Genomic DNA, 17702 nt, shown 5'->3' on the forward strand with positions numbered 1-17702 from the left:
ATTAAACATTATATCCTCCAAAAAGTCTTTTTTTTCTTTCAGTTTTATTGAGACATAAATTACATACAACACTGTATAATTTTAAAGTGTATAACATAATGATTTGACTTACATACATCATGAAATGATTGCAACAGTAGGTTTAGTGAACATCTATCATCTCAGAGATACAATATATTAATGAAATTAAAATCATTTTTCCTTGTGATGAGAATTCTTAGAATTTACTCTTATCAACTTTTATATATAACATATAGCAATGTTAATTACATCTCATGTTATACATTACATCCCTAGTCCATGGAAGAATCTTTGATCTGCATAAGTTTAGATTAGGTGGCCTTCCTATGTGCTTAAAAAATGCTCTATTCAGCCCCTGTCACAGAGTTAAAATACTACATTTTAACTGCATGTTTACTTATCCCTCTCCTCACCAGGTTGTAATTTCAGGGATCATGACTTTTCTATTCACTGTTATAGCAGCATAGCTGCAATTACTGATTCAGGTGGGCAATCAGTCTCTGAAATAAAGGGAAGTGAAAGTTGCTCAGTCGTGTCCAACTCTTTGCAACCCCATATACAGTCCATGGAATTCTCTAGGCCAGAATACTGGAATGGGTAGCCTTTCCCTTCTCCAGGGGATCTTTCCAACCCAGGGATCAAACCCAAGTCTCCCACATTGCAGGCAGATTCTTTACCAGCTGAGCCACAACAAAAGCCCAAGAACACTGGAGCAGGTAGTCTATCCCTTCTCCAGAAGATCTTCCCGACCCAAGAATTGAACTGGGGTCTCCTGCATTGCAGGCAGATTCTTTACCTACTGAGCTATCAGGGAAGCCCAGGAATCAGTCTGTAATAGACTTTAATCTAATACTGTGTTTATTTATTTTTATTGTAAAATACATGGTAGAGGATACAAGTATAACATTTTCATCTTATCAAGAAATTCAGAGCTAGCCTTATATACATACGTTGTGTATAAGATACACACTTTGCCCTCTCATTCATGTATGTGTGTACATCTGCCAGGTTTGAAAGCTAAGAGTAATGGAAGTCACTGTAATGTGTAGAAGCAACAGCCCCTTTTTTCTTTCTTCCCCCACCCCCACCATTCTTTATCATGGGCATCTTTTATACTGTTCTCGTGTAGGCACCAAGCCTGCAACATGTGCAGTCCTTGACAACGGCAAAAGCAGACACAACACTCCTCATTTATCTTACCTGTTGTTTTCAAGGCTGGGAGACTTGAGGTCATTCTCAACCAAGCCCACACCATCCCAGACTGTTTATTAACCCTTGACTCATACCATTATCTCCCCAGGGACTAGTGCAATGCTCAATAGATACGGTTGGATTCCATGTAGTAAAACACAACTAGTAGGCAAGAATCATAGCAGGGCCTTATAAGAGAGTGCAAAATAGAAAGGTTGAAAGTGAAAGTGGAAAATATATATCATGCAAATGCTAAGCAAAAGAATATCGTATAGTTATAATATCAGACAAAACAGGCTTTAAGAGGGGAAAATATTTCTGTTAATAGAAAAGGATTACTTTGTAGTATTAAAAGTGTTCAATTTGGAAAATTATAATTTAAAATTTGTATGTACCTTTAATATATGTAATACCTCAAAATATATAATGAAAAAATTGACTAAACTAGAAGAAAAACTAGAGAAATCTATAATCTTAGGTTACTTTAGTGCACAATTATCAGTACCTTATAGAAGATACAGAAGACAATATGATTAAAAAATTTGACCTATAGAGCAAATATAAAATATTGCACCCAACAATTGCAGAAACACTTTTTGTTCCACATTTACAGAAATTGACCATATACTTGCTCATACAGTAAGTCTTAACAAAAGCAGTTATATTAGAATTTAAGTAATATAATTTTAAATAACATGGATCAAAGAAATCCTAGAAATTGGAATTGAATTGAATAAATGGAAAACAGTTTGACACTTACAGTAATTTTGATAATAATATGCCCTCTGATCCAGCAACTACATCCCTAGGTACATACTCTGGAGAAATTTTTGTATGTGTGCAGTAGAATGTGTGAATAAGAATGTTCGTAGCATTGAAAACTAGAAATAACCCAAAAATGTCCATCAGCACAGCAATGGGTAAATAAGTTGTGATATTTATTTATGTAATGTCAAAAGTGATTGAACCATGGCAACATATAACATAACTGTATCTTAAAAGACAAAAACAAAGGTATGTAATGTTATTCAACTGTAAATTAAAATTAAAAATTTAAAAACCTATTATTTAGGAGTGCATATTTAGTTTAATTTAGTAAATATGTAAGGAAAAGCAGGAAAATGTTTATTTAAAAAGTCAGAGTGGTTTTCTCTAAGGAGTAGGGGAGAGAGTTGAACTGGGAAGACACAACATATGTCTTAACCTGAATGGTACCCAGCTATTGGCTTTATAAATATTTGTTATGTTATACCTTTATATTCTATAAAGTTTTCTTATATTTAATAATTCACACTTTTAAAAGTTAAATTTTCCCACTAGTTTCAGGTTTCCAGTTGGTAATACCTATCCAGGGCTCAGTGTAGAAGAGAAAGGTTAGTTGTTGGAGCCAAGTCTGAGAAGATGTGGGAACATATAGAATAAAGAATACAGGGAAGTGGACTAACCTCAGTCAAGAAGAAATGGGCATCTCTTTCTTTGAAAACTAGGAATGGGAGAAAGAATACAGGGAGAGGATGCAGAAGCACTTAGGAGGAGAGTTTAAAAGATTTCAGATATATTAGATAGGAAACAGAATCATTTGCTAAAAGTGAACCTAACAAAAAGGGAGGGGTATCAAGGGAGTATGAAGCAGAAATACAGCATTTGTTCAGGTTTCAGCAGATATTTAAAATTTCATTCAGAATTAAAATTAAACCATTCAGAATTAAAATTAATGCAGGACTTCTGATATTGGTTATTCACAAACAGGATCTTTCCTCAAAGGTTAGAATGACTCTTAATTATTTAATTATATTAATACATATGTTCTTTAAAATGTAATGAAAGATAATGTTTACATTTAACTGGGAGGGCTGTTTTTGTAGGCAAAATGTACTTCCATTACCAAAGAATAATGATCTTATGAACTTCATTTTTCCTTTCTTCTTCAGGTCATGTATGGAATGTTGGTCTTCACTTTAGTGGTTCGATCTATTTATATTGTTACATGGTAAGTAGTTTGGATCATCAAAAGAGTATATACTTAGGTGGTAAATCTATAGCCTAAATTGAAATAACTCATAAAATCCAACTCCAGAAGGGATATTGATAGAAAACTTATAACCCGACACTTATTATGGTATATTGCAAGGAATACTAATTCTTTAAGCAAGTTGTTAATAGGCATCATGTGAAAACAAGAATTTTAAAATTAAAGAAATTCGAGGAAAGCTGTGTACGATGGCCTCCTTTTGAGTATTTATAATGTACATGAGTATATTAAAAGCCTTGAAAACTCCTACAGTAGAAAGGAAAATAATTGTTTTTATGTTTCTCAAACTATTTAACTAAGAAACCTTTTTTGCAGAATGTGTCTCAAGAAAGGCTGTGTCACAGAGAAACAGTGTTCCAGAATGATCATTTAGGAAGTAGGCATAAACTTTATAGAGTTTGTGAAAAATAAATATTTCATGTGAGTACCTGACATAGGGCCTCACCATATAGCAGATGCTCAATAAGTAAATAGTATATGGTTTATGGGGTTTTTTTTCCTCTCTTTTATTTAAACTTTTTATTTTGAGATAATTGTAGAAACAAATGCATTTGTAAGAAATTAAATAGAGATCATCTATACTCATTACCAATTTCCTCAAGTGATAATGTCTTACAAAACTATTCTGCAATATCATAACAGGATTTGACGTTGACAGAGTCAAGATACAGAACAATTCTATCACCTGCTGTTGTCTTTCTGTAGCCACATCCACTTTTGCTCCTACCCCATCCCCTCACTACCTATCCTTAACCCCTAGCAACCACTAATCTGCCCTTCGTTTCTCTAATTTTTTCATTTTAAGAGTGTTATATAAATGGAATCATATAGTATATATAACCAGTGGAATTGACCTTTTGCATTCAGCATAATTCACTGGAGATTGATACAAGTGATTGAATATATCAGTAGCTCGTCCCTTTTTATTGTGGATAATATTTCATGATATGGGTGTACCACAGGTTAATCATTCACCTGTTGAATGACATCTGAGTTTATAGTTTTTTATTTCTAGTTTCTTACTATTACAAATAAGTCTGCTATGAAAACTTGTTTACAGATAAGTTTTCATTTCTCTGGAATAAATGCCCATAATGCAATTACTTGGTTGTATGATAGTTGTATATTTAATTCTTTTTAAACCTGCCAGACTGTTTTCCAGAGTGGCTGTTCCATTTTGCATTCCCACCAGCACTGTATGCGTGACCCATTTTCTCTGCATCCTTGCCAACGTTTGGTATTGTCACTATTTTTAATTTTAGCCATTCTAATAGATATGTACTGATATCTTATTGTGGTTTTAATTCTCATTTCCCTAGTGGGTATTGATGTTGAACATATTTTCATGTGCCTACTTGCCATCTATATATCATTTTTGGTGAAATGTCTGTTCATGTCTTTGTCTATTTTCTAATGAGATTGTTTCTCTCTTTTTTCCAGTTGAGTTTTGAGCATTCTTTGTATATTGTAGATACTAATCCTTCCTCAAATATGTGGCTCACAAATATTTTCTCACAATCTGTACTTAGTCTTTCCATGCTCTTCACGTGGTCTTTCACAGAGCAAAAGTTTTTTTATGAAGTCAGTTTATCAATTTTCCTTTTATATATCACACTTGGGTGTCCAGTCTAAGGACTCTATGCCTAACCCTAGGTTTTCCCTTGCTTTTTTACTAAAAGTTTTATATGGTTTTACATTTTACATGTAACTTTATATTTATTTTGAGTTAATTTTTATATAAGGGTAAGGATTAGGTTGAGGTCCATTTTTTAGTCTTTAGATATCCAACTACTCCAGGACCACTGGTTGAAATGGCCATTTTTTCAATGAATTGCTTTTGCACCTTCCTCAAAAATTATTTGAATATATTTATGTGGATGTATTTCTGAGTTTTTAAATTCTATTCTACTGATTTTGGTGTCTATTCTTCTACCAATCCTACACTCTATTGATTACTGTGCCTGTAGAATAACTCTTCAAATCATATAGATTGATACCTCTCACTTTTCTTTCAAAATTGTTTTTGCTATTTGGATTTCTTTGCCTTCACATACAAGTTATAGAATAATAATGTCTATATTTAAAATCTTATTGGGATTTTGATAGGAATTGCATATTGCATTAAACCATCATATCAATTTATGAAGAACCAACATCTTTACTATGTTGAGTCTTCCAGTCTATGAACACTATGTATCTTATGTGTCTCTTCATTTATTTGGATAATCTTTGATTTCTTCCATCAGCATTTTGGAGTTTTGATTTTTTTTTTAACAATGGTATTGTATTTTAAAATTTTGCTGTCCAAACATTTATTATGTATAAATGCAGCATATTAATAATAGTACCAGAGAGATCAAGATGGCAAAATAGAAGGACATGGAGCTCATCTCCTCCCATAGATACATCTCACAGAACAGTTCTCATAATGACTACTGAACACTGCAAAAGATCTCATACAACAGCTGCAAGAAAGTTCACCATGTAACTGCATAAAACAAAAGGAAAAAAATATACAGAATTGGGCTTTGACCTACACTCTGGGAGGGAACTATGAAATAGGAAAGATTCCCTCATCCTGGGAATGCCCTTCATCCGCTGGGAGATCAGTCAGGACGGAAGGAGAGCATCAGAGCTTCAAAGGAGTGTACAACAATTGGCTTGTGGCAGGCAAAACAGAGAGAGACCAGTACAGAAGATCTGACCACCGTGCTGCACTCCCTAGTCTGAGTCATGCATCTGCTGTTACATGCAGGGGCTGAGTGCTGAAATTCGGGCTTCAGCAGACAAACCTGGGGAGAGGACTGGGCTGAGGGGATGTACAAGGTGGAGCCCATGTCCACCATAGAAGCCCCATTGTTAATGCACACACAAACAGAGGGGAGGGGCCCTTCCATAGAAAACTTATTTTCCTCCTTGCTCACAGCAGTCACAGCTCCCCCTCTATGAGCTCTGGGAGCTTGCAAGCCCTGGAAGTTGGCCATACACTGAGTCAGGGCTGAAATCTGGGCTTGCAGCTTTGTGACTGATGGATTTACAACACTGGTGCCTTTGTAAGTTCAGTGCCTGCTGGACATCTCAGTGGATTACTTGTGCTCCTGAACCTGGAGTGGGTCCAGATTTAGTAGCTGTTGGCTTTGCAGGCATGTAAATGCAGAGGTGGGCCAGGATCTACAAGGATTCCATAGCTCCCATCGCAGTTCCAGGGGAGCATTACAGCAAGTCCCAGTGCCTGACTTTGGCAGATCTGGGCCAGTGGCTTTTGAGCACAGCAGCTGAGGGACATTCATACTGATTGCCTGCATTCCCATGACTGAAGGGGGGCCGAGGGTACTGCCAACAATGGAGTACTTTGTGAGCCCACACAATGAGTGGCAGATGACACCACAAAGCTCACATTCTGGTGGATAGCTCCTGCGGAGGAATACTCAGTGGTTCCTCTCCCAGCAGAAGCATGCCAGTTCCATGTACCCCACACTGAGTTTTGAATTGGATCTGGAGGTTTCTACTCCAACAACTGGGAAGCAGATCCTGCCCTTGACAGGGCTGTGACAGCCACAGAGTAAAGAGGAGGCCCCAGTCAACATACAGTGCAGACTCTGGTCATCACAGCACCAACCCCTATGAAGGGGAGAAGAGCCAGCATATACTGAGGAACGACATGGCTGGCATCCATACTAAAAAACAAACTTTGCACCAAAAATATTAGTCTCATACAGGCTCCACAGGAATGTGAAAGTTGCTCAGTTGTGTGTGACTCTTTGTGACCCCATGGACTATATAGTCTATGGAATTCTCCAAACCAGAATACTGGAGTGGGTAGCCTTTTCCTTGTCCAGGGGATCTTCCCAACCCAGGGTTTGAACCCAGGTCTCCTGCATTGCAGATGGATTCTTTACCAGCTGAGCCACAAGGGAAGCCCAAGAACACTGGAGTGAGTAGCCTATCCCTTCTTCAGTGGATCTTCCCAACCCAGGAATCAAACCAGAGTCTCCTGCATTGCGGGTTGATTCTTTACCAACTGAGCTATCAGGGAAGCCCCTCCACAGGAATGTTCCACATAAAAACAGCCCTTAAAGACTACAGTAGATAACTGCTCCTCCTAAATTCATAGAGAAATAGAGGTAAAAAGAAGCAGAGGAAACACTGCCAATAAAACAGACCTCTCCTGTCTACTAGATCCCAAGTTCAAAAAGGAGGTAGTAAAAATACTGAAGGAATTAAGAAAGGCTATCAACAGAAATGTACATCACTGTGACATGGAACTAGAAACTATTAAGGGGAATCAATTAAAACTAGAAAACTCACTTGCTGAAGATGGAAGCCAAGCTGAAGGCAGTGAATAGCAAACTAAATAATGCAGAAGATCAAATAAGTGATCTGGAAGATAGAATAATGGAAATTACCCAATCAAAACAGCAGACAGAAAGACACACACACACACACAATCAATATATAAGACCTTAAAGTGAGCCAGTCTGTGGAATAGGGATCCCAGAAGAAGACAAAGGAAAGAGGGTTGAAATTATAGTTGAAGAAATTATGCCTGAAAACTTCCCAAACTTCAAGAAAGAAACAGATAGCCAGGCACAGGAAGCCCAGACAAAGGAGAACCCAAACAAACCTACACCAAGACATGGTATACTTAAAACGGTGAAGATTAAAGATAATGAAGATTTTAAAGGCAGCTAGAGAAAAACAAAGAGTTAGTTATAAGGGAAGCCCCATAAGGCTCTCAGCTGATTTCTCTACAGAAACATTCCAGTCAGAAGGGAGTGGCAATATATATTCAAAGTTCTGAAAATGAAAAGGCTGCAATCTGAGATACTCTACACACCAAGATTATCATTCAGAATAGAAGGATAAAGAATTTCTCAGGCAAACAAAACCTAAAGGAATATAGTAGTACTGCTGTTGCTGGTGCTGCTGCTAAGTCACTTCAGTCGTGTCCGACTCTGTGCAGCCCTAGAGACGGCAGCCCACCAGGCTCCCCTGTCCCTGGAATTCTCCAGGCAAGAACACTGGAGCAGGTTGCCATTTCCCTCTCCAATGCATGAAAGTGAAAAGTGAAAGTGAAGTCGCTCAGTCTTGTCCAACTCCTAGCGACCCCATGAACTGCAGCCTACCAGGCTCCTCCGTCCATGGGATTTTCCAGGCAAGAGTACTGGAATGGGGTGCCATTGCCTTCTCCTAAACCTAACCTAAAAGAAATATTGAAAGGTTGTCTGTAAATAGAAAAGAAATAGGGAATTCCCTAGTAGTCCAGTGGTTAGGACTCAACACTTTCAGGGCCGGTCCCAGCGTCAATTCCTGGTTGTGGAACTAAGATCCTGCAAGCCATGCAGCATGGCATAATTAAATACATGCATACATAAAAAAGAAGCAACAATCTATAGGAAAGAGAAAATCATGATAGGAAAATTGTTTAAATAAGGCAGTACAGAGTTTAAAAAAACAAACAAAACAAAACTTTGTGAGAATAGTGATAACTGCACTGAACAGCAAAAGAATAAACATTAAGATGTTAGAGAAGACATCAAAATCATAAAATGTGAGAGAGGGGAGTAAGAAAACATAGGATTTTTTTTTTTAAAAGCTCATATGACTACCAGTCTCAGGCAGGTAGATACATTAATGGATTAATATACTTGAAAAACGGAGTAACCACAGATAAAAAACATAGTTGATACACAAACAATAAAAAGAACTCAAGCATGATACAAAAGAAAGTCATCAAACTACAAAAGGAAAAGGGGAAAAAAGAAATAAAGAAGTAATACAAAATCTACTGGGAAGCAAGGTTTTAAATGGCAATAAATACATACGTATCAATAATTACCTTAAATGTCAATGGACTAAAGACTCCAATCAAATACATGAAGCAGCAGACTGGATAAAAAAACAAGAGCCTACAATATATATGCTGCCTACAAGAGACCCTTTGTAGAGTGAAGGACACACATAGATGAAAAGTGAGGGAATGAAAAAAATATGCACTCAGAAATGACAAGAAAGTGGGAATTGCAATACTCAATATCAGACAAAATAAACTTTAAATCAAAGGCTAGAAGAAAGATAAGGAAGGACACTAATGCTAAAAGGATCAACAAGGGGAGAGGATTTTATACTTTTATGTATTTACTATAGAAGAACCCAAATACTAACAGACAAAAAGGGAGAAATTGATGAGAATACTATAATAGTAGGATTTAACACCCTGCTGACATCAGTGGGCATGTCTTTCAGACAGAAACTCAGTAAGGCAACAAAGATCCTAAATAGCACAATAGAGCAGTTAGGCTTAATTGGTTTTTTAAATTTGATACATCTTGATATGGTGACATGACACAAAAACAACACCCCCCCAAAAAACAAAACAAAACAAAACAAAACAGGATACACATTCTTTTCAAGTGCACATGGAACATGATCTAGGATAGACCACATACTAGGACACAGAACAAGTCTCACCAAATTTAAGAGGATAGAAATTACGTCAAGCATTTTTTTCTGATCTCAGCAGCATGAAACTAGAAATCAGCCTTAGATAGAGAAACAAGGGGGGGGAGGGAAGTTACTAAGGAACATGTTGCTAAAAAAAACAGTAGGTCAACTTGAAGAGGAAATTTAAAAATACCTTGAGACCAATGTCAGTGAAAACACAACCATACAAACTTAAAAATGGGATGCAGCAAAAATCAGTCTTAAGAGGGAAGTTTATAGCAATATAGGCCTTCTTCAAAAAAGAAAAGAAAAATCTCGAACAACCTAACCTCTCGTTGAAAAGAATTAGATGAAGAAACCTAAAGTTAGTGAAGGAAGGAAATAGTAAAGGTAAGAGAGGAAATAAATAGAGATTAAAAAACAATAGAAAAAAATCTATAAAACCTAGTACAGATGAAAGAGGAAATAGAGATTAAAAAACAGAAAAAAATCAGTAAAACCTAGTAAAGATGAGAGAGGAAATAGAGATTCAAAAACAATAGAAAAAAATCTGTAAAACCATGAGCTGTTTTTTTGAAAGGATAAACACAATTGACAAACCTCTAGCCAGTTCACTGAAAAGAAGAGATTTCCAAAGAAACAAAATAAAAAATGAAAAAGGAGAAATTATATCTCATACTACCACAGAAAGACAATACTATGAACATTATATGCCAGCAAATTGGACAACCTAGAAGAAATGGATAAATTCCTAGAATCATGCAACCCACTAAAACTGAATCAAGAAGGAATAGATAATTTGAATAGACTTACTTCTCGAAGTGAAATAGAATCTGTAAAACAAAAAATATATACCTCCCTGCAAACAGAAATTCAGGACTGGATGGCTTCACTAGGGAATTCTAAGACCAAGCATACAAAGACAAACTTGTACTAGTATGTCTCAAAGTCTTCCAAAACAGTGAAGAAGAAAGAAGACACCTAAAGTCAGTCTTTGAAGCCACCACCACCCTGATACCAAAACCAGACAAGGACACTACCAAAAAGGAAAATTATAGGCCAACATCACTAATTAACAGCAGCACAGAAATCCTGAACAAAATATTAACAAACGGAATCTAACAGAATCCAAAAAAGATCAGATACCATTATAAAACTGGATTTCATCCCAGGTTACAAGGATGGTTCAATATAGGCAAATCAATCAATGTGATACACCACATCAAAAGACAGAACTCACCTCAATAGATGCAGAAGAAGCATTTGATGAAATTCAACATCCATTCATGATAAAATTTCTCACGAAAGTGGGTATAGAGGGAACATACCTGAACAGAATAGAAGTTAGTTATGACAGATGTACAGCCAATAGAATACTCAGTGGTGAAAAGCTGAAAGCTTTCCTGTTAAAATCTGGAACAAGAGAAGGATGACCATTCATACCACTTCTATTCAACATAGTATTGGAAGTCCTCACCACAGCAATCAGATGGGAAAAAGGAAATAAAGGTATCCAAATTGGAACAGAAGAGGTTAAACTGTTATTATATGCAGATGATTGGTATTATATATTGTTGTTCAGTTGCTCAGTCATGTCTGACTCCTTGCAACCCCATGGACTGCAGCTTGCCAGGCTTCCCTGTCCTTCACCATCTCCCGGAGCTTGCTCAAACTCATGTCCATTGAGTTGGTGATGCCAATCAACCATCTCATCCTCTGTCGTCCCCTTCTGCCTTCTGTCTTTTCCGATGAGTTGGCTCTTCATATCAGGTGGCCAAAGTATTGGAATTTCAGCTTCAGCATCAGTCTTTCCATTGAAGATTCAGAGTTGATATTATATATAGAAAAGCTAAAGACTTCACACAAATTGATAAACAAATTAAGCAAGATATAGTAGCAGACTACAAGACTAACATATGTAAATCTGTTGCATTTCCTTACACTAACAATGAATTATTAGAAAGGGAAAGTAAAATAGCAGTCTCTTTTACGAGCACATTGAAAAATCAAATACTTAGGAATAAACCTGATGAAGAGGGTCAGAGACTTTATATGCTGAGAACTATAAAACGTAGTTAAAGGGAACTGAAGATGATTCAAAGAAATGGAATACATCCCATGATCTCAGTTTGGAAGAACTGATATTGTTAAAATGACCCTATTACCCAAAGCAATTTACAAATTTACAAATGTGATTCCTATCAAACTACCCATGAAAATTTCCCCAGAACTAGAACAAATAATCCTGAAATTTATGTGGAAAGATAAAAGACCCAGAATTGCTAGAGCAGTTTTGAGGAAACAGAGCTGGAGGCATAGCCCTTTTAGACTTTAGACAATGCCTCAAAGGTACAATAATCGAAGCAGCATGATGTTGGCCCAAAACAGACCTATGGATCAGTAGAACAGAAGAGAGAGCTGAGAAATAAGCCCACGCACCTATGATCAATTAATCTTTGAGAAATGAGTCAAGAATACACAATGGAGGAAAGATAGTCCCTTTGGCAAGTGATGCTAGGAAAACTGGACACACACATGTAAATCAGTGAAGTTAGAGTACTCCTCACACCATACCCAAAAATAAACTCAAAATGGATTATAGACATGACTTTATAAGACATGACACCATGAAACACAAGATAGAAACAAGATAGAAAACAAGATAGGCAAAACATTCTCTGACATAAATCATGCCAATATTTTCTTAGGTCAGTCTTTCAGGTCAGTACAAATAAAGACAAGTAAATGGGACTTAATCAAACTCATAAGCTTTTGCACAGCAAAGGAAACCATAAACAAAGTGAAAATACAACCTGTGGACTAGGAGAAATATTTGCAAACAATGCAACCAACAGGTTTAATTTCTAAAATCTACAAGCAGCTTATACATCTAAATAACAAAAAACAAACAACCCATTCAGAACATGAGCAGAGGACCTAAATAGAAAGAAGACATCCAGATGGCCAGTAAGATATGAAAAGATGATTCAGTTCAGTTCAGTAACTCAGTCGTGTCCGACTCTGCGACGCCATGAATCGCAGCACGCCAGGCCTCCCTGTCCATCACCAACTCCCGGAGTTCACTCAAACTCAGGTCCATCGAGTCGGTGATGCCATCCAGTCATCTCATCCTCTGTCGTCCCCTTTTCTTCGTGCCTCCAATCCCTCCCAGCATCAGAGTCTTTTCCAATAAGTCAACTCTTCACATGAGGTGGCCAAAGTACTGGAGTTTCAGCTTTAGCATCATTCCTTCCAAAGAACACCAAGGACTGATCTCCTTCAGAATGGATTGGTTGGATCTCCTTGCAGTCCAAGGGACTCTCAAAAGAGTCTTCTCCAACACCACAGTTCAAAAGCATCAATTCTTCGGCACTCAGCCTTCTTCACAGTCCAACTCTCACATCCATACATGACCACAGGAAAAACCCTAGCCTTGACTAGACGGACCTTTGTTGGCAAAGTAATGTCTGCTTTTGAATATGCTGTCTAGGTTGGTCATAACTTTTCTTCCAAGGAGTAAGCGTCTTTTAATTTCATGCCTGCAGTCACCATCTGCAGTGATTTTGGAGCCCCCCAAAATAAAGTTTGACACTGTTTCCACCATTTCCCCATCTATTTCCCATGAAGTGATGGGACCGGATGCCATGATCTTCGTTTTCTGAATGTTGAACTTTAAGCCAACTTTTTCACTCTCCTCTTTCACTTTCATCAAGAGGCTTTTTAGTTCCTCTTCACTTTCTGCCATAAGGGTGGTGTCATCTGCATATCTGAGGTTATTGATATTTCTCTTGGCAATCTTGATTCCAGTTTGTGCTTCTTCCAGCCCAGCGTTTCTCATGATGTACTCTGCACATAAGTTAAATAAGCAGGGTGACAATATACAGCCTTGATGTACTCCTTTTCCTATTTGGAACCAGTCTGTTGTTAACTGTTGCTTCCTGACTTGCATATAGGTTTCTCAAGAGGCAGGTCAGGTGGTCTGGTATTCCCATCTCTTTCAGAATTTTCCAGTTTATTGTGATCCACACAGTCAAAGCCTTTGGTATAGTCAATAAAGCAGAAATAAATATTGCTAATTGTTAGAGAAGCCCAGATCAAAACTACAGTGAGGTATATCACCTCACATCTGACAGAATGGCCATCATTATAAAGTCTAGAAATAATAAATTCTGGAGAAGATTTGGAGAAAAGAGAACCCTAAAAAGAGAACCCTCTCACACTGTTGGTAGGAATGTAAATTGGTACAGCCACTATGGAAAATAGTATGGAGGTTCCTTAAAAAACTAAAAATTGAGTTACCATAGGATCCAGCAATCCCATGTCTGGGCATATATCTAGAGAAGACTCTTAATTCCAAAAGCTACATGCCCCTTGATTTTCATGGCAACACGGTTTACAATAGCCAAGGCATGAAAGCTACCTGAATGTCCATCAACAGATGAATGGATAAAGATGTGAGATATATATATATATATATGCATACACACATATATATAATATTCCACTATATATATATATGTATATACAAAGAGAGAGGAATATTAAACAAGTATATAAAAAATGAAATAATGCCATTTTCCGTAACATGTATAGACCTAGAGATTATCACACTGAGTAAAGTAAGTCAGGAAGAGAAAGACAAATACATGGTATTACTTATATATGGAGTCTAAAATAGGACATAAATAAAAAAGGACTTATTTACAAAACAGAAACAGACTCACAAACATAGAAAGCAAATTTGTGGTTGCCAAACAAGGGGGGAAGAAGGATAAATTAGAAGTTTGGGATTAGCAGATATAAACTACTATATATAAAATAGATAAACAGCAAGGTCCTACTTTATAGCACAGGAAACTATATTCAGTATCTTACAGTAAACTATAGTTGCCTCATATATCAGTTGGAGAGTATCTCTTTTTCTACTCACTGTGAGAATTTGTAAGACTGCAATTTATTTTAATGTGTGGTAAACATTCTAGCAATGTCATATTTGCATACAGATTTCTGACTACGACACGATTTAATTGTTGTTAAGTCACTAAGTCATGTCCAACTCTTTGCAACCCCATGGACTACTTCCCTGTCCTTCATTATCTCACGAAGTTTGCTCAAACTCATGTCCATTGATTCGTGATGCCATCCATACCATCTCATTCTCTCCTGCCCTCAGTCTTTCCTAGCATAAGGATCTTTTCCAATAAGTCAGCTCTTTACATTAGGTGGCCAAAGTATTGTAGCTTCAGCATCAGTCTTTCCAGTGAATGTTGATTTCCTTTAGGATTGATTGGTTTGATCTCCTTGCTGTCCAAGGGACTCTCAAGAGTCTTCTCCAACACACTGTTCAAAAGCATCAATTCTTGGGTGCTCAGCTTTCTTTATGGTCCGATTCTCACATCCATACATGACTACTGGAAAAACAATAAAACTTTGACTAGACAGACCTTTGTCAGCAAAGTGATGTTTGTGCTTTTAAATATGCTGTCTAGGTTGTTGACTCATTGGAAAAGACTTTGATGCTGGGAGGGATTGGGGGCAGGAGGAGAAGGGGACAACAGAGGATGAGATGGCTGGATGGCATCACTGACTCGATGGACGTGAATCTGAGTGAACTCTGGGAGTTGGTGCTAGACAGGGAGGCCTGGCGTGCTGCGATTCATGGGGTCGCAAAGAGTCGGACACGACTGAGAGACTGAACTGAACTAGGTTGGTCATAGCTTTTCTTCCAAGGAGCAAGCGTCTTTTAATTTCATGTCTGCAGTCACCGTCCACAGTGATTTTTGAGCCCAAGAAAATAAAATCTGCCACAGTTTCCATTTTTTCCCCATCTGTTTACCATGAAGTGATGGGCCAGATGCCGTGTTCTTAGTCTTTTGAATGTTGAGTTTTAAGCCAGCTCTTTCATACTCCTCTTTTACCTTCATCAAGAGGCTCTTAAGTTGCTCTTTGCTTTCTGCAGTAAGGGAGGTATTATTTGCATATCTGAGGTTGTTGATATGACCTTGTTACCTCTGGCCATTGGCAGAAATTCTGACACCCCTATAGGTCTACTCTGATACTACCACAGTGAGGAGAGAGAGCACCTGGTTTTACCACATGAAGATGGAAGTCCAGGCTCCCCACATGGTCTCAACTGACACTGCAGGAAATGGAGAGCTTGTTACTTCTCAGTGGGGAAAGTTCCAGCCCTTCACTGCTTCCTATTAGTATAGCAGGAGATTGGGGTACCTTCTTTGGGCCTGATTAGGAATGAAGTCTAGGCTTCCCATTCAGGCTTTGAGATGAATGGAGGGTGAGGCTATCATTTTTTCTGTGGTGTTAGGCTGTAGAATAATGATTATTGTAAGCTTTCTATCTTGCTAGATTGCCTTTTTCTTGTTTCTTTGGAGACAGAGCAGTCTGTTTTTTATTGTGCCTAGTGGTATTCATGGCTTGCTAGCTTCTTCAGTTCAACTCTCAAGTGTCTGAGGCAGAAAGAAAACAATTGTAACTTACCACAGCAGCATTTAAATGGTATACATGATCTTATTGCAAAACAGAAAGAGACACAGACCTAGAGAACAAACATATAGACACAAAGAGGGGAAGGATTGGGTGGGATGAATTGGAAGGTAGGGATTGACCATATATATACTATTGACATATATACACTATGGTATAAAATAGACAACTAATGAGAACCGACTGTATGGCTCAGGAAACTACTCAGTGCTCTGAGGTGACCTAAATGGGAAAGAAATCCAAAAAAGAGGGGACATATGTATGTATATAGCTGATTCACTTTGTGGTACAGTAGAAACTTAACACAATATTGTATAGCAAATATACTTCAATAAAAATTAATTTTAAAAAAATTTGAAATAAACTCAACGGATAAGTTAAAAATAAATTAGACATTTGAAGAGAGAACTAATTAAGTGGAAAGACACATCTAAAGAAATAAGCCAGAAAGCATCACAGAGAAATAACATGTCTAACTGCAGTTCCAAAGGGAGAGAATAGAAAAAATGGAGAAGGAAGAGATATTCAAAGAGATAATAGGTGAGGATTTTCTAGTATCCTTAAAAGATAACTCCTCAGCTTCAAAAACAATAATTCCCAAGCAAGATAAATGAAAGAAAGTCTTTATCAGGTAAAGCAGGTATAATAGATTAGTTCATTGTTTCAGCCTCCATCAAGTGAGCTTTCCTGTAATGTAGATGCTAAAAAGCTAAAATGTATATTTTTCATATTTCCTTTATAGGTAAGTTTTCAAGTACTTTTAGATCTTGCTAATCACATGTATTCACATGAGACTTGAATTCAGAACCAAGTTAAACAGGGAGGAGTCGTGGTAGTATGTAAGGAATCCATTTACTTATATGAATCTAGGTTGTGCATTGTAGCTCTGGAGCAAATGTGTGAAAGCAACTTCCTGAGCTGTGATTTATAGCTAAGATGGTGTGATGCTAGATGAAACAGTTGGTCCAGAGGCTTTCCAATTTTCCAGGTTTGTAAATGTGAAAAAGAAAAAAAAAAAAATTCCTTTGGCAAAATAATTCTGTAGTAGTGTTCAGAAGTCATTTCTGGCATGTCTAAATCTATTCAGTATTTCTTTTGGAATTGAAACAATATATTTTCTGCTTTAGATAGAGGTATTATCTGCAGTTGAACCCTGATCGATACCTGTTTTTAAAAAGCATGCTATAAATACTGAAATGCAATGACAAAGATCCTAAAAAAAATCCAGAGATAGAAAACATTACCAGTAAAGGAATAACGTATAGTCTGCAGTAGACTTATCAGCAGCAATACACATGGTAGACTATTATCTTCAAAGAGTTGAGAGAAATTAAGTTAGAATTGTATATCCAGATATCTTTCAAGAACCAGGGTAATATAAAAACATTTTGAGATAGATAGAAAGGAAGAAATTTTACTAGTATACCTTCTTAAAGATGTTTTTTAGAAGGAAGAGCTGAGATACAAGAAAGAACAGTGAAGAAGAAAAAGTCAAAAATTTATGGGGCTATCT

General features: G+C 37.1%; 1 protein-coding gene across 2 annotated transcripts in view; it reads left to right on the plus strand.

Moving 5' to 3' along the window:
- The window catches only part of ACER3 (alkaline ceramidase 3), a 144648-nt gene that overhangs the window by 104246 nt on the left and 22700 nt on the right, over window positions 1-17702 (plus strand). For both annotated transcript variants that reach the window (XM_004016342.6, XM_060399500.1), the window contains exon 7: window positions 3144-3202. In XM_004016342.6, the coding sequence (XP_004016391.2) occupies window positions 3144-3202 (59 nt within the window). The remainder of the gene's footprint in view (window positions 1-3143; window positions 3203-17702) is intronic.

The sequence above is a fragment of the Ovis aries genome, chromosome 15 (genome assembly GCF_016772045.2).
Source record: "Ovis aries strain OAR_USU_Benz2616 breed Rambouillet chromosome 15, ARS-UI_Ramb_v3.0, whole genome shotgun sequence".
NCBI classification, from domain to species: domain Eukaryota; kingdom Metazoa; phylum Chordata; class Mammalia; order Artiodactyla; family Bovidae; genus Ovis; species Ovis aries.